The 18,219-nt window shown below is 47.2% G+C and overlaps 1 protein-coding gene across 1 annotated transcript; it reads right to left on the minus strand.

Moving 5' to 3' along the window:
• Positions 1 to 4,274: 4,274 nt before the first annotated feature.
• On the minus strand, positions 4,275 to 5,256 carry LOC139746167 (uncharacterized). Its single transcript, XM_071657037.1, has one exon. It carries the CDS (start codon positions 5,185 to 5,187, stop codon positions 4,402 to 4,404), a length of 786 nt encoding a protein of 261 aa, XP_071513138.1. The 5' UTR covers positions 5,188 to 5,256; the 3' UTR covers positions 4,275 to 4,401.
• Positions 5,257 to 18,219: the final 12,963 nt, after the last annotated feature.

The following is an 18,219-nucleotide window of genomic DNA, read 5'->3' on the forward strand; positions in this document are numbered from 1 at the left end:
CTAGCTTCTTAACAGTATCAAGGTGTGTGTTTGTGTGTGTGTGTGTTTGTGTGTGTGTGTGTGGATATATATGTGGACGTGGATAGGGAGCTCTGGTTTTGGTGCATTACACATGACAGCTAGAGACTGAGTGTGAACAAATGTGGCCCGCTTTGACTGTTTTCCTGGCGCTACCTCACTAAAGCAAGAGTTAGCGATGCTGTTTCCTGTGGGGCGGGGTATCGACAGGAATCGATGAAGGCAAGCAAGTATGAATATGTACATGTGTATATGTCTGTTTATGTGTATGCATATGTATGTGTATGTTGATATCTGTATGTATGTGTATGTTGATATGTATATGTATGCGCATGTATATGTACGTTTATGGATGCTTATGTATATATATGGGTATATGAGTGGATGGGCCGTTCTTCGTGTTTCCTGGTGCCACCTCGCTGACGCAAGAAATGGTGATCAAGTATGATAAATGAAATGAATAAACGTATACCCTCTCTCATGGTGATGTACATACACATTCTCCCACACAGACATCAGCAGACACATAGATCAGACGAAACATAATAACATGTGTCAGGTACAGGTGTGCAGAGGTTCCCAGGCTTACGTAACTGTGCAGGTGTTCAGCAACACCTGCCTGTAGTACAGGAAAGAAGGAAAAGATCGTATACAAAGACGCAGAAGAGTGAAAGTCATACAGGGGATAGAATGAATTGGAACCATGTGGTATACGGGGGTTGGGTGGGGGTCGACGTGCCGTCAATGAGCTGAACCAAAGTATGTTGAAGCGTCCGGGGCAAACCATATAAAGGTCTTTGGGGCACTGAGAGAGGTTAAGGGCTAGGGCCCGAGGCCCTTCAAATGTCGTACCGTTGTGCTCAAGGATCGTCAGGCTTTAGTTTCGGTGCATTGCACATGGCACCTAGAGAATGGATGGCAGCGAGTGCAACCTTTTTACGTCTGTTCTTGACACTACTTTGCTAACGCGGGAAACGGCGGACGAGTGTATGTATGTATATATATATATATATATATATATATATATATATATATATATATATATATATATATATATATATGCAAGGAGTGCTCATCCTCCTCGAAGGCTCAGATTAGGGTGTCTAAATGTGTGTGGATGTAACCAAGATGAGAAAAAAGGAGAGATACGTAGTTTGTTTGAGGAAAGGAACCTGGATGTTTTGGCTCTGAGTGAAAAAGCTGAAGGGTAAAGGGGAAGAAAGGTTTGGGAATGTCTTGGGAGTAAAGTCATGGGTTACTGAGAGTACGAGAGCAAAGGAAGGAGCAGCACCCCTCTTGAAGCAGGAGTTGTGGGAATATGTGATACAGTGTGAAAAAGTAAACTTTGAATTGATATGGGTAAACGTAAAGTGGAAGGAGAGAGATTGATACTGGGGCCTGGATGTGGAAAGGGAGCTGTGGTTTCAGTGCATTATACTTATCAGCTAGAGACTGAGTGTGAACGAATGTGGCCTTTGTTGTCTTTTCCTAGTGCTGCCTCCCTGGAGGGGGGATGGGGGGATGGTATTTCATGTTTGGCGGGATGGCGAAGGAAATGGATGAAGGCAGCGAGTGTGAATATGTACTTGTGTATTTAATTGTATGTCTGTATATGTATGTATACGTTGAACTGAATATGTATGCATATGTGCGTGTGTGGGCGTTTATGTATATACATGTGTATGTGGGTGGGTTGGGCCATTCCTCGTCTGTTTCCTTGCGCTACCTCGCTAACGCGGGAGACGATGATTAATTATGATATATATATATATATATATATATATATATACATATATATATATATTTTATTTTTATTATACTTTGTCGCTGTCTCCCGCGTTTGCGAGGTAGCGATATATATATATATATATATATATATATATATATATATATATATATATATATATATATATATATATGACTCCCCTCCTGCCAGGACCCGTGGGACTACGGGATATCCCATGTGGGGTTCGTCCCTGGAGGCTGTTTATCATCATCATTAGCAGTCTCGCCTGTCATCACCCAGGTCCAGGTCATCGCCCCGATCCAGGTCACCGCCCCGGAACAGGTCATCGCCCGGGCCCAGGTCACCGCCCCGGAACAGGTCAACGCCCGGGCCCAGGTCATCATCTATCTCGACTCGGGTTTTCGACCTTCTAACGCGAGACCATAAGATACAAAACACTTTTGTTGACGTTTACAAGGGTGGGCTGATGGGGATATTTATCTTTAAGAAGGGTTTATATATATATATATATATATATATATATATATATATATATATATATATCACCATCACCATTGCTACTCCCTCTACCACCACTTCGCCACCATCATCATCACTACCATCACTCCCTCACTTCCATCATCACCACAAATGCCATCAGTCCATAACCACCACTACCACTCCCTCACCACCACCAACCCCTCTCCACCACCACCACCCCCATCACTCCATCACCTCCACCATCACTCCCTCACCACCACCACTTCCTCAACACCACCACCATCATAACTGCTTTACCATCACCACCACTTCCCCAGTCTCTTAAGACGGCAAAGGGTCGTGTTTCCCCCACCCTCCAACCATTCTCCCCCACCCCCTCAGACCACCAACACCTCTTGTGATCCCTTATCAAGGGCACACCAGAGCCTGGTGCTGGGGCTCTGGTGTGCCCTGCTGGAGTACGTACGTACCTGGTGTTGATGTTGCTTCTGTGTTGGAGTAAGGGAGTAGTATGGCGGACATGGATGTGTGTGTGTTGGAGGAAGGCAGGAGAGTCATGGTGGGCGGGCATGGCTGCATGTAAGAGGTAGGCAATACAATACATTAGAAGGACAGATAACAGAAGACGCCATGGTCTGTGGTGAGGTTATCTACTGGAGGAATATAAAAGATCCACATCCTAATGTTTGTGGATAAAGAGAAAATAGTGAGACAGAAGGTTCCTCCACAACCCCGTCATTCCCTCCAGCACACAAGTCCACAGGAAAAGTAGATATAAAGGAGCACTGTACTGAATATCGAGAGAGTATACTGCCACGGTATTTTGTGGGAAAGTATAAATGGAAAATGGATTCTGCTATCATGACTGCCACTGTATGCTCTGTATAGCAGAGTCCGCTTTTCTGTGAAGAGATGAGACTTTGAAATACATGCACATTGCGTTCGTTCGCTTTGAACACTGTTATTCTCTAACAACTGATGACAATAATTGTCAAAATTGTGTTTTACATGTACCGATTAATCTTTCTTTTGATGATGTTTCCAGATGGATAACTGTATCATTCTGCTCATGAAAGATAGAAACATTTGTTACGTTTTGATTTCATGCCTTTTTTTTTTATCTGTGCGTCGTATCATGACCTAAAGTGCGGTAGCATTGCCAAGTGAGTTATCGAAAATATTAAGTATAGTAAGCAGTAGTGTGAGGGAGGAAGACACCTTACGTTGGAGTGAGGTTATTGAAGGAAAGGTGGGGACGAGACGGTGGAACCTTGGGTGTGTGGTAGGAAGGCAAGAGAGGGAGGGGAGGCGGGAACACGGGGGTGTGGGATGAGACGCTTGGGGCGATGACGGGGGTGAGGAGAGAGGTGGGTAGGGGTTATGAGCTCAAGATGGAGCGGGGATGGGTTTAAGGCCTAGATGGGGAGGGGAGGAAGGGATGAGTATGAACCCTAAATTCGAGGGATGGATATTGAAGAAGAAATGATGAGTGTGAGTGGATGTTGGGGTTCAGGGATGAGGTAGATGGCACAGACTGTAGAAAATGACCACAAGTCCTGTACACTGTCCCTGGCTTACTTCACACTTGGTGGTACATCTGCGTCCGTCATCAAGCCACAAGTGGTGACGGCTCGTACCCGTCAATACTGAGATCCTGAGATCCTGTTCGTTATATGAAATTAATTTCACTTTATTTTCTCAAGCTACTGAACCTCAGCTCGACTCTGTTGGTCTGTTGAACCCTAAATATTGACCCCTCAAACCTCATCCCTCAGTATCTCGCATGTCTGTGAATGGTGACATTCCTTTGTGATGGTATACATATAGAGAGATCCTATATGTATTTTCTTTATATGATTATCATCCAAGATCAATTACAAACACTTTATTCAAATATAACTTCTGATTTTGTCTCTTCTAGTCAGAGATTCACTCCATAATTTTACGTATATCATATTATTTTTCCATTTCGATCATTCCATGGACGTATTTCAGCATTAGAGATTGGGAATCGAAACTCACATTTAAGTTTAGATGTTTATTGGCTTAAATAACAGCACTTTGAGAACAAACAACTGGTTAGTGATGATATGATACAAGCAAAATGTACAAATTGACTAGAACCCTGAGACGAACCTTCCCGAAGGTGCAAATTGTCAACCCAGCAACGGCACAAGTGGCTGACGAAGGTGCAGGGAGGGCAACTGGCCTCCTAGTGACAGGAGCCCACTATAGCTAGTGTACAAGGGCCTAGTCAGCCTCTCCAGCTCGGCCTCCTTCAGGCGCTTGTCCTTCGCCCGCCGGTTCTGGAACCAGATCTTGACCTGCGTCTCCGTCAGGTTAAGCGAGGCGGAGAACTCAGCCCGCTCGGAGATGCTCAGGTACTGCTTCTCGCGGAACTTCTTCTCCAGCGTCAGTAGCTGGTCGGATGTGAAGGGCGTGCGGGGCTTCCTGTTGGCCTTGTGGCGTCGGAGAGTGATGGAGGTGGGTAGCAGCGACGGCCTGTCTCTGCTGAAAGCGACGGGCAGTCGTGGTAGATACGGGTGGTGTCGAAGACTATACGCCTGCCCTGGGAAAGACTCGCATGTCTCCTGGGACCCAAAGAAGGTGTCAGAGTTCGTGGTCAGCCGCTCGGAGTCGTGGCTACCAGCGGAGATCTCACTCGACGCACTACCAGACGACGTAGGTCGCTCCGGAGACGACACCTCCGGCGTAAGGGCTAACAGGGACGACAAGGGTGACCTGACGGCGGACGACACTATCGCATCCTCCGTCAGAAGCTGTAGCGGCACGGTTCTGATCCTCGGCTGCTCCTGGGTGTCGGCCGCCGACGGTGGCGAGGGCGGCTCTTGATGCCGCCCCGACGATGAATCCTTATTCAGGATGCTGTCGATACCGAAGCTGAGTCGAGGTTTCTTCTGGGTCGCGTCTTGACTCTCCATAGCACCAGATGCTGAGCGTAACTTCTCCGCCTGGCCCTCAAGACGGCGTGGAGGGATCTGCGTGACCTTTGACGTCAGGGAAAGCCTGTGACCGCAATGGGCGGAGCTCCACCTCGCTTCACGGACCAATCAGAGCGTGGTGAAGGAGGAAGGGCGGGGCGTGACGGACCAGTGTGTGTGTGTTGGGGGGTTGGGGGAAGGAGAGGAGGATCAAGTGGGAGGGTGGTGGCGAAGAGGGCTTGGAGGAGAAGGGAGGGAGGGAGGGAGGGAGGGAGAGAGGCTAGATGGATGAAGAAGACAATAGGGATGGTTTTGACTCTAATGGGCAACACGTGACCACTGGATGACGAAAGACGACAACACAGAGGGTCCGTGATGAACCCGAACTTCCTACCTAGAGCACGACAGACGCGCCCCTCTGAGCACGACGGGTACGGACGGTACTGGGGGTATCATGGCTCGACTTTGACCTGACCTTTCATACGTCAGGTCGTGGGTCAAGCTGTCGTGCTACTGGTGGTCGGTCACTAACCGTCGTTCAGCTGACGGGGCGAGGCACGGACGGTATTATAATACGTCGACGACCGTCGCTTTTAAGAACTTTGAGCGATCGTCCCTCTGTCCAATCTTGGGGCTAGAGTTTCTAGGGGTCCTGAGACTCTCTCTCTCTCTCTCTCTCTCTCTCTCTCTCTCTCTCTCTCTCTCTCTCTCTCTCTCTCCCGCTGTCCACCACCCACCCCACAACAGCGCGTACCACCAGCCCACAAACCACAACACTTATCAATCCTCTTCCTCCTCCTCCTCCTCCCACCTCGGCTGCCACAACCCATCGACCCATCATCATCCCTCTCGTGTCTCCGCCTCCACCAAACTCATCAGACGCCACTGGAAACTGGAACATGAAAAAGCGTAGAACAGACCAAAAGTATGGAAATGGATATTAGGGCAAAAATGGCCTCACGCCGAAAGAAAATAATCCCAAATTTCAAGACCCTTTTTTTAAAAATGCAGGTTTTCCAACTCCTCGAAAAATTCTTAGATTATATTTCATCTCTTTTTTTTTGCAATGTTCTTTATTTATTTTGCCTTTTTTTATTTGTTAATGGCGTGGCCTGGATGATGGCTTCTTGTGGTAATGATGTGGTAGGTGTTTGTTGGTGTTGTGGTGTGAGTTTTGTTGTGAGTGTTCGTGTTGTGGTGAGTGTTGGTGTTGTGGTGAGTGTTGGTGTTGTGGTGACTGTCACTGTTGCTGTGAGTGTCTGTGTTGTGGTGAGTGTTGGTGTTGTGGTGAGTGTTGGTGTTGTGGTGAGTGTTGGTGTAGACGTAAGTGTTGGTGTAGAGGTAAGTGTTGATGTTGTGGTGAGTGTTGGTGCTGAGGTTGGTGTTGAGTGAGTGAGTGTTGGTGTTGAGGTAAGTGTTGGTGTTGTGTTGGTGTTATGGTTAGTGTTGGTGTTGTGGTTAGTGTTACTGTTGAGGTGAGTGTTGGTGTTGTGGTGAGTGTTGGTGTGTGAGTGTTGGTGTTGTGTTGGTGTTGATGTTGTGGTGAGTGTTGGTGTTGTGGTTAGTGTTACTGTTGAGGTGAGTGTTGGTGTTGAGGTAAGTGTTGGTGTTGTGGTGAGTGTTAGTGTTGAGGTGAGTGTTAGTGTTGAGGTGAGTGTTGGTGTTGTGGTGAGTGTTGGTGTTGTGGTGGTGTTGATGTTGTGGTGAGTGTTGGTGTTGTGGTTAGTGTTACTGTTGAGGTGAGTGTTGGTGTTGAGGTAAGTGTTGGTGTTGTGGTGAGTGTTGGTGTTGTGGTGAGTGTTGGTGTTGTGGTGAGTGTTGGTGTTGTGGTGAGTGTTAGTGTTGAGGTGAGTGTTGGTGTTGTGGTGAGTGTTGGTGTTGTGGTGAGTGTTACTGTTGAGGTAAGTGTTGGTGTTGTGGTGAGTGTTGGTGTTGTGGTGAGTGTTGGTGTTGTGGTGAGTGTTGGTGTTGTGGTGAGTGTTGGTGTTGTGGTGGGTGTTGGTGTTGTGGTGAGTGTTGGTGTTGTGGTGAGTGTTGGTGTTGTGGTGAGTGTTAGTGTTGAGGTGAGTGTTGGTGTTGTGTTGGTGTTGATGATGTGGTGAGTGTTGGTGTTGTGGTGAGTGTTGGTGTTGTGATGAGTGTTGGTGTTGTGGTGAGTGTTGGTGTTGTGGTGAGTGTTAGTGTTGAGGTGAGTGTTGGTGTTGTGTTGGTGTTGATGTTGTGGTGAGTGTTGGTGTTGTGGTTAGTGTTACTGTTGAGGTGAGTGTTGTGTTGTGGTGAGTGTTGGTGTTGTGGTGAGTGTTGGTGTTGTGGTGAGTGTTGGTGTTGTGGTGAGTGTTGGTGTTGTGGTGAGTGTTGTGTTGTGGTGAGTGTTGGTGTTGTGGTGAGTGTTGGTGTTGTGGTGAGTGTTGGTGTTGTGGTGAGTGTTGGTGTTGTGGTGAGTGTTGGTGTTGTGGTGAGTGTTGGTGTTGTGGTGAGTGTTGGTGTTGTGGTGAGTGTTGGTGTTGTGGTGAGTGTTGGTGTTGTGGTGAGTGTTGGTGTTGTGGTGAGTGGTGTTGTGGTGAGTGTTGGTGTTGTGGTGAGTGTTGGTGTTGTGGTGAGTGTTGGTGTTGTGGTGAGTGTTGGTGTTGTGGTGAGTGTTGGTGTTGTGGTGAGTGTTGGTGTTGTGGTGAGTGTTGGTGTTGTGGTGAGTGTTGGTGTTGTGGTGAGTGTGGTGTTGTGGTGAGTGTTGGTGTTGTGGTGAGTGTTGGTGTTGTGGTGAGTGTTGGTGTTGTGGTGAGTGTTGGTGTTGTGGTGAGTGTTGGTGTTGTGGTGAGTGTTGGTGTTTGTGGTGAGTGTTGGTGTTGTAGGTGAGTGTTGGTGTTGTGGTGAGTGTGGTGTTGTGGTGAGTGTTGGTGTTGTGGTGAGTGTTGGTGTTGTGGTGAGTGTTGTGTTGTGGTGAGTGTTGGTGTTGTGGTGAGTGTTGGTGTTGTGGTGAGTGTTGGTGTTGTGGTGAGTGTTGGTGTTGTAGTGAGTGTTGTAGAGGTGAGTGGTGGTGTTGTAGGGAGTGTTGGTGTTGTGGTGAGTGTTGGTGTTGTGGTGAGTGTTGGTGTTGTGGTGAGTGTTGGTGTTGTGGTGAGTGTTGGTGTTGTGGTGAGTGTTGGTGTTGTGGTGAGTGTTGGTGTTGTGGTGAGTGTTGGTGTTGTGGTGAGTGTTGGTGTTGTGGTGAGTGTTGATGTTGTGGTGAGTGTTGGTGTTGTGGTGAGTGTTGGTGTTGTGGTGAGTGTTGGTGTTGTGGTGAGTGTTGGTGTTGTGGTGAGTGTTGGTGTTGTGGTGAGTGTTGGTGTTGTGGTGAGTGTTGGTGTTGTGGTGAGTGTTGGTGTTGTGGTGAGTGTTGGTGTTGTGGTGAGTGTTGGTGTTGTGGTGAGTGTTGGTGTTGTGGTGAGTGTTGGTGTTGTGGTGAGTGTTGGTGTTGTGGTGAGTGTTGGTGTTGTGGTGAGTGTTGGTGTTGTGGTGAGTGTTGGTGTTGTGGTGAGTGTTGGTGTTGTGGTGAGTGTTGGTGTTGTGGTGAGTGTTGGTGTTGTGGTGAGTGTTGGTGTTGTGGTGAGTGTTGGTGTTGAGGTGAGTGTTGGTGTTGTGGTGAGTGTTGGTGTTCTGGTGAGTGTTGATGTTGTGGTGAGTGTTGATGTTGTGGTGAGTGTTGGTGTTGTGGTGAGTGTTGATGTTGTGGTGAGTGTTGGTGTTGTGGTGAGTGTTGGTGTTGTGGTGAGTGTTTGTGTTGTGAGTGTTGATGTTGTGGTGAGTGTTTGTGTTGTAGTGAGTGTTGTAGAGGTGAGTGGCAGTGTTGTAGTGAATGTTAGTGCTGTGGTGAGTGTTGGTGTTGTGGTGAGTGTTGGTGGTGTGTAGAGAGTTGGTGTTGTGGTGTGTGTTAGTGCTGTGGTGAGTGTTGGTGATGTGTAGAGAGTTGGTGTGGTGAGTGGTGGTGGTGTGTGGAGAGTTGGTGTGGTGAGTGTTGGTGATGTGTAGAGAGTTGGTGTGGTGAGTGGTGGTGGTGTGTAGAGAGTTGGTGTGGTGAGTGTTGGTGATGTGTAGAGAGTTGGTGTGGTGAGTGGTGGTGGTGTGTAGAGAGTTGGTGTGGTGAGTGTTGGTGTTGTGTAGAGTGTTGGTTTGTTATGATTGTTGCTGTGGTGTGAGTGTTGGTGTTATATTGACTGTTTCTGTAGTTGAGCTTTGGTGATAAACTGAGTGTTTTGTAGTGGTAACAGTAAGTGTCACGGTAAGTGTTGAGTGTTTGTGTTGGTGTTTTGTGTTGTTGTAGTGGTGTTTATTGGTGTTATGTTTAGTGTTGGTTTTAAATGTTGCTGTAGTGGTGAGTTTTGATGTTGTGTTGCTGTAGTGGTGAGTTTTGATGTTGTGTTGCTGTAGTGGTGAGTTTTGATGTTGTGTTGCTGTAGTGGTGAGTTTTGATGTTGTGTTGCTGTAGTGGTGAGTGTTGGTGTTATTGTAAGTGTTAAGTGTTGGTGTTGTGTTGGATGTTGATGTAGTGGTTACTGTTGGTGTTATGGTGATTGTTGGTGTTGTGGTGAATGTTGGTGTTGCTGAGTGTTGTTGAGTGTTGTGTCGAGTATCAGTGTTTTGGTGAGTGTTGTTGTGCCTGTCCGGTGTTGTATAGAGTGTTGGTGTTGGTCCTTCTGGTTAGTATTTGTGCTTGTGTTGTGGTGAAAGTGTTGGTGTTGTGGTGTGTTGGTGTTGAGTTGAGTGTTGGTCTCTGTGGTTAGTGTTGGTGCTTGTGTTGTCGTGAAAATGTTGGTGTTATGGTGAAAGTGTTGGTGTTAGTGTTGTGAGGAGAGTATTGGTACTGTAGTGTTTTGCTGAGTGTTTGTGTTTTGGTGTTGTAGTGTTGGTGTTGTAATGTTGGTGTTGTAGTGTTGTGTTGTGGTGTTGTGTTGAGTGTTGGTGTTGTAGTGTTGTGTTGTGGTGTTGTGCTGAGTGTTGGTGTTGTAGTGTTGAGTGTATTAGTGCTGGTGTTGTGGTGAAGGTGTTGGTATTAGTGGGCTCAGTTTTGGAGAGGACGACCCCCTCCCCCTCCACCACCCCCCCTCTTTCCCTCCTTCGTCCCCCCACCCCTTAACCACCAGTTGATACAAACCCCCATATAAACACCCCCATTCACCCCATTCAACCCCCAGAGTCGTTGTAGTAAGGCAACACAAGTGGGGGTGTGTGGGGTGTAGGGGTGTGTGTCTGGGTCACACGACGGGAATCTCTTCGTCCAGGACTGAGTCCCCGGATGTTGTGTGCCGCTGTCTCCTCCACCCCTTCCCTACGACCCGGACTCCGTTTTCCATCGCCCATGCCAGTCTGTTTTTTGCGGGAGAGAATTGTGTTTTGTGTCCTAGTAAGTGGGCGAAATTCAGTTCATTTTTCTTTTTGTTAATGTCCATTATTGGACAATTTTTGTTTATAGTGAATGAAGCAGGGTTGGCAGCATGCGAGGAGATGGGGGAAGGGGGCGGTTGTATTCCTGTGGTGTGAGAGGGGGGGGGGGAATAAGGAGAGGGTCAATAACCACCCAGGAAAGAGGGTAGGGGGGTGGTCAGTATGCAGGTGGAAGAGGGAAGTGGGAAGGTCCTTTGGCAAAGGGGGTAACATACTGGGGGTATGGGGGTTGTATCTTCGGGGGAAGGGGCCGGAAGGTGGAGGGGGGATAGAATCCTTGAAGGTAAGGGACAATTTCCTTTGAGGTAAGGGGTATCATGTTGGGGGTGGAGGGGTAGGGGGGTATTTCCCTCTGGGGTTGAGGGGAGCAGGAAGTGACCCCCACGAGAGAGCGTTAATGATGACGTTAATTAATGGGTGAGAGGTACAGTGAGGGAGAGTGTGGGAGTTAGGATAGGTCTCTATGTTGAGAGAGAGAGAGAGAGAGAGAGAGAGAGAGAGAGAGAGAGAGAGAGAGAGAGAGAGAGAGAGAGAGAGAGAGAGAGAATATCATGTGTGGGTACGCGCATGTACAGGTGTGCTTACAGTAGGGAGGGGAAGAGAGTTCTACACTCGTGTCTTCACCCCGTGTACATCAAGACACTCCATGTCTTTACTCTCGAGTGTTGCTACACACGCGCTGAGCACCATTTGCCTCAAATTGATCAAGATCCTTTTTATACCCTACTCACATCTTTTCTAACAATTCCAATGATCTTTTTTCACTTACCATCTCACTGGCGTATAGCGTTCATCCAGTGCGTACATCCACTATGAACGCACTTCTAAACTCACTAGACACATTTTCCCACACTGTCCTCGTCCTCTGCCTGATTGGCTGGTCAGCTTAGAACAAAAAAGTTCGGATTTTCATTTGCTTAGACCGTATTGCTTCCCTCAAGTTTCTCTGCTCCTCCTTCGTTATCGTGCGCTCCTCATTCCTTGTTCTTTGATACCATTCAGTTTCTGGCTGGACGCTGAGCTGCTTATGTATCTGGTCCATGACACATCTCTTTCAGCCATGCTTCGGTCTGAGAGAGACTATTAGAAACAGTAGAGAGAAAATCATCGTTTAATTCTTAAATGATATGAAAGTTAAGATTGACCATCGACGTGGCTTCTGTTAGAAAAAATCATTTTTCACGAATGTGACTGATATCTTTCATATCTATTACATCAGAGACTCCAAAATGTCCTCTGATGTTATATATACATTACATAGTCTCTCGAAAAGGCTTTGACAAATTACCACAAAGCAGATCCTCAGCGTGGTGAACGAAATTGTGTATGGGTAGAGGACTGGCCCAGGATACAACGAATGAGTATCAGATAGGACAAGGGTCCAACTTGACCCATACTTTGTATGGTCTACGTCCACGACCTGGGGTCTGGAGACACACGCAGGACATCAATATTTGCGATGATACGGCATTGAGAATTTTGACCTCGTCATTGGACGACAGCCTGATGGTTCAAATTGATTTAGATAAAGCTGATAGGATGGTCAGGGACGTGGCAAATAGTTCTCAACGGAAATAGATGAAACATCATAATATACAGTTTGTGCTAACTATATTCCCGAGTGGTAGACCATAGCGACTTAGAATATTGACAAAATGAAACGGAAATGGCTAATTGTATACAAAACCAACAATGATTTAGGTTTCAGATATAGAAATATAAGATACAACAGAAGGATGCAATGCCTCTCCTTACAACAACCTCTTCAGATTTCCTTTGGATTAAGCAGTTCCGTTCCGGTCAACAGACTTGATGAAGAAAAGCTAGATGGAATACATAGAAGAGCAACAAAACTCATTCCGTCTGGCATAAGTAAGCCTTTTGAAAAAATGATTCAGAGATACATAACTATTCTTAATAAAGCATATAACTTCTACAAAGATATAACAGAAGTTTTAAGAATTTGGGAAAGATGATATACGGAAATTTCTTTACATAGGATAAAGAATGAATAACCAAAAATAACTGTAGGAATATGGAAAAGCAGTAATGAAATAGTAATATGGACAAACGTTTTCTTCAACTGCAGAAGGCTATAGCATAAATGACCACCAGATGTAGTACAAGCAAAGACTATCATTACCATCAAATCAAGACTACATAATTATATATAGTGTTAGTAAATATTTACCTCATCAAGACTTTTACGTTACTATTCACAATTTACCACACTAGTTTGTACTTTGTACAAATCCAGCCCCAGTAAATCCATTCAAATTTCCCTATAAATCTTCCATGTCAGAATTATTTCCCTCCATACTACATGGTGTTTTTGCCCGGCTTTTATTCCCGCCGGCAGTTGAGCCAGAGGGAGAGGTGGATGAGGAAAAGTCCCTTTGCAGTTCCAACCACATTTAAGATTATGACTTGATAATCTCGTTATGGACAGTCAGGAAACCTGTTACTAGTTTTTCCCATGTGTTTTAGACCATTTATCAAACAACTTCTCTCGTTTTTATAATGTCTCTCTTCTTCCTGTCACTGGTGTCCATTGGCACTGTTGTGTGTGTGTGTGTATGTGTGTGTGTGTTTGTGTTAAAGAGAGATGGTCTTACAGTGGACGGAGAGGAGTAGCCTCTCGGCGAGGACCTTCTCATTCCAAAGGAGTTCTGCTCCCAGGTGGAGGGCAGCCTCGAGGCTGCTGGGGTGCAGGAGAAAAAAGGGCTACTGGGGTTGTATCATGAAAATCATAATGATGATGATTGAAATTAGTAGTAAGTTACCATAGAATTTATTTATCTCAGCGTCAAGGAAGGGAGTACTTCTTACGACATAAGTACCAATGGTCCCTGATGGTTAAATGTTAACGTTAGAACCCGCGTCTCGTAGGGCGCGCAGCATGTCCTAAGGTTACATCAAAGAGATCCAGGCAAAATGAATGCAATGAGAACATCATCTACATTTTCCAAAGGAAGGCACCAATCACACTCCTCTCGCAGTGGCAGTTGATAAAGGAGGTGGATAGCTAGCTGCCGGCTGGGTGTGTGTACCGCAGCTCCAGTCTGGAAGACGATGAAGGGACGACTCAAGGAATCATCTCTGTAGGTTGGGATAGCATAGCCAAGAAGATCCACCATGTTATAATGATCCGTGGGTGAAGATTACCGTAGCCATGGGATAAAGATCTTACAATATCCTCATGTTTTCCACCACGAGAGGCCTCTGTGGTGGTAGTGGAAGATCCCTGGATATAGAAGAAGGGATAACAATAGGAGACATTAGTAGCTAAAAGGATAAAGAAGGAGCCTGCGTTACCCTCCTGTTCTCCTTCTATGTCTACTTGAAGCATTGTGTCTTGTGTGCTCGTGGTCAGGCAGGTCAGCATTTAAAGTCATGTATTTGATACAAGAGATTTTGGGTAAAGGAACTAAGTTGGGATATCTGATACATTCTTTATGACAGTGATTGTAGCCAATATTTTAATCCTATAAAATTTCAGCTCGGTATTTATGATTCTAGCTTGCGTTGACAAATGACGGCTTGTGTAGATGTAGAAGCGGGAAATACAGTTTTGAATGCAGTATTCTGAGACACATCAAGTGGCCTAAGGCCTAAGGCATGACCTGGGCAGAGGTAGCCTATTACTGATCGCATGTGGGTAAATGTACAGCGTCCAGGCAAGATACGATAAAGATGCCTTTGTGTCCGTTTACAAAGACAGAGACTAGCTGGTGGAGCCTTGTCTGGGAGAGAGTGAACGATGTCCCCCTCACGCAAGGATGTTTTCCAGGAGTGATTCCAGTTGTGTAAACAACAGCTGGAACCTCCTGGTGGCAGTGCTGGAATCCTTCAGGCAGCAGTGCTGGAGCCGCGCAGGTGGAAGAGCTGGAACCTTCAGGTGGCACAGCTGGAATCCTGCAGGTGGCAGTGCTGGCATCCTCCAGATGGAAGTACTGGAACTTTCCCCACCCCCCCCTTTCATGTAGCAGAACTGGAACCCCCAAGGTGGCAGATGGCGGTGCTGGAACCCTCCAGGTGGGAGTGCTGGAATCCCCACCACCAGGTGGCGGTGGTAGATGGCAGACGGGATGAGGTTAGCCACCCACTCACACATACACACATACGTCAGGTGGGCCTCGGATACGGGAGGATGGAACTTCCCCCCCTTTCCTGCACGAGGTAAGGTGGCCACAGTCTTGTTGTCCACTGGGGTCCTCTGCCTGGATACCGAATCTCTCTCTCTCTCTCTCTCTCTCTCTCTCTCTCTCTCTCTCTCTCTCTCTCTCTCTCTCTCTCTCTCTCTCTCTCAGGGGGGCAATATCCAGTGGCTGTAGGACTCTGTGAATCAGGACATTGACCAGGAAGGATCATAACACTATAAACCCCCCCGTCCCAACCCACCTCCTGTGGCGTCCAGAGTTTGAGAGAGCGTGGTCAGCTTACCGCCACCTCGGAGTGTCTGCTGGGAAGGGGAAGTGTGGGTCCTTGTGAGTATCTGAGTCTCTGTTATCATTATTATTATTATTATTATTATTATTATTATTATCATTATTATTATCATTATCATTATTATTATTATCATTATTTTTATTTTTATTATCATTGTTATTCTTATTATTTTTATTATTATTATTATTATCTTAAATGAAGGGAACATCGGCTTGGGAAGGAAGGACAACTGTGTGTGTGGGAACGTATATGTGGGAGCCAATAAATACTTTGAGACGAGAGAGGGAACGGTGAGGATGGTGCACAAGGGAGAGAAGTAAAGAGACTGAGAGAGAGAGAGAGAGAGAATGAGAGAGAGAGAGAGAGAGAGAGAGAGAGAGAGAGAGAGAGAGAAGAGTTGACAATAATATATCTTCCCTCGTGTTTTATTGCCCGAAAGATAACGGACACATGTAAGCCGTGGGTGTCAGGAGATAAGGTTTGAAACAGACGGGCGTCATCCACGCTCACACACTTTAATTATGGTAAACACATGAAAGCAGATGAAAAGTGATGAAACATTCCAGAAAATCTTCCTGTCAATCACTCTCCTTGGGCTGGCTCTCTCTCTCTCTCTCTCTCTCTCTCTCTCTCTCTCTCTCTCTCTCTCTCTCTCTCTCTCTCTCTCTCTCTCTCTCTCTCTCTCTCTCTCTCTTTTTCCACAGAGGCATTCATTCATTCATTTATGGGGCTCATAATGAAGTGATGCCTTGCAAGTAGGGATTAGATTAGTGAAGTAAAGAAAAAGAAAAAGATAAAATAAATCACATGATGGGTTGAAAAAGATAAAATAGATCACATGATGGGTTGAAAAAGATAAAATAGATCACATGATGGGTTGAAAAAGATAAAATAGATCACATGATGGGTTGAAAAAGAGAGGAATTTGTCTGGGTTGTGCAGCGGGCAACACCGCTCCTTGGAAATATATTAGCTGGCGATCCGGCGCGGGTAAATGATAAGGCCTTCCATAAAGCACAACTTCCCTGAAATCCCTGGGCTCAGCGCGCCCCCTGCGTCTCATGGGGGACCCCCCGACGCGCCCCGTTTTCTGTGGCTCCATCAGCCCGATCCCCCATAATGCCTGGCGGCTATTAGTAACCAATCAGCGCTCCCCTCGGCCCGGGGTTGCCAGAGGCACTGCATAAATTCCTCGTTTGGCGTCGCTCATAAGAGCGTCATAACAATCTCGCGGGGATGAAAATTGTTTGCTAAGGATGATGAATATGAAAGGAGTGGATGGCCGCTTTATTAGTTATTCAGGTAATGGCCTCGCCTGGGTGGTGGCTGGCTGGCCGGGACGTGGAGGAATATGTAGTCTTCTCCCTCGTAGCTGTGTGGCGCCATCTTAACGTCGGAGAGAGAGAGAGAGAGAGAGAGAGAGAGAGAGAGAGAGAGAGAGACAGGGTAAGACTTCTGTCTCTCTGCCTCTCTCATCTTGAGACGTCCGAGAGACGCTGGTCGTGGGTCTCACACACACACACACCTCCCAGGGTTGCTCCTGAAGGAGGAGGAAACTCGACGAGACCTGCCAGGCAGTGCTCCTGCAGAGCCAGTACTGCTCCTGGTGTGACGGTGGTACTTTGCTGAGTGGCTCTCGGTCTTCCCCCATAGCTCCCTAGGAGGTTAAAGGAGGAGGAAGAGAAGACATGAAGTGGCTCCTCTTTCAAGTTACTCCTGCAGTGGGAGGTAAGAAGAGAGAAACACAGGAACTAGACTGTCTGGACAGCGTTAGCAGCAGACGGGGAAACAACATCGGGCGCATAAAAGATGCTGCACCACGAGTGGTTCCTTCTCTGAGGTCGGCCTACAACCACCAGCAACCTCTGCTTCCCCCAGCATGCCTCAGGGCCAAGGATTCTCCCCAGCACCGTACGGCCAACCTCCCCCCATGTCCAACTTCCTCACTCCTTCTCTTTATATCTCTAGGCTGCCCCACAGCCCTGTATCTCCACCCCAGGACGCCTCAAAAGCTCATCTCCCCAACCCAAGCTGCCCCAAAGACCAACCCGTAACCCCAAAGACAGACCATCCATCCAAACCTGCGCCAAAAACCAATCCCTCACCCCAGACCTACCCCAAGCCTGCATCAAAGACCATCTCTCCTTCCAACCTCAACCGTCCCCAGAGACCACCACCTCCCAGCTCGTCCCAAAGACCATGCTTCCACCCCAGCCGGCCCCCAGCTCCCCCTTCCTCCCCCCCGGCCACTGGTCGCCTTAATCACTAGGACTCTCGGGGAATCTCAGGGCATCCATCACGGCCGGGTTATGAGGCTACGACGCCGCCAATATGACAGAGGGATCAGCCACTGGCCCGGGCCCCACCCAACCACCCACCCTCCTACACCCCTAACCCACCCCCCAAGTATTGGACGCCCCACTCTATCGCCCGGTGAAGAGAGAAGAAGAGAAGGAGAGAGAGAGAGAGAGAGAGAGAGAGAGAGAGAGAGAGAGAGAGAGAATGTGTTCCATAGAGTTACACAGGCCACACAAGTCTCAATGGTCCTTGCGTAGGGGGTCTCTGGTCTGGCCATAACACTACTGGGATGCGATCTTCTCCAATAGCAATGGATGAAATTTTGCTCAGCTATGTTGGTAGAACTCTCCTTACGTCGCCCAGTGGGTAGCGGTCTGGTCTTACGTTCGTGAGCGACCGCTTTTTGAAAGGCGTGTGTGGTCGCTTCTCTGCTGGATTTCAGCATCATCTGGTCGCACCTTATGGTGTCATACCTGCAAGGCTTTCGCAGATTAATCATCATGTGGTACGATGTTCGTGGGGTTAGATATGTTCCAGGGGTTCTTGTTGATTTGATAGTTGCTCTCTCTCATGTAGTGAGATTTTTTTTTCTTTTGTTCAATCGCCGTGTTTTCTTTTGCATTTCCGTGTAGTTGCTGCCATTTATAGATTATCGTATGTCTGATTCCTCCTTTTTGTATTATGTATGGATCAAGTTCCTCCAACTAACTGAATTCCCTCATCAAGGCCATATATATATATGGGAGGTGAGTTTGAATGGAGAAAAACTGGAGGAAGTGAAGTGTTTTAGATATCTGGGAGTGGATCTGGCAGCGGATGGAACCATGGAAGCGGAAGTGAATCATAGGGTGGGGGAGGGGGCGAAAA

Source organism: Panulirus ornatus, chromosome 64 (assembly GCF_036320965.1).
Source record: "Panulirus ornatus isolate Po-2019 chromosome 64, ASM3632096v1, whole genome shotgun sequence".
NCBI classification, from domain to species: domain Eukaryota; kingdom Metazoa; phylum Arthropoda; class Malacostraca; order Decapoda; family Palinuridae; genus Panulirus; species Panulirus ornatus.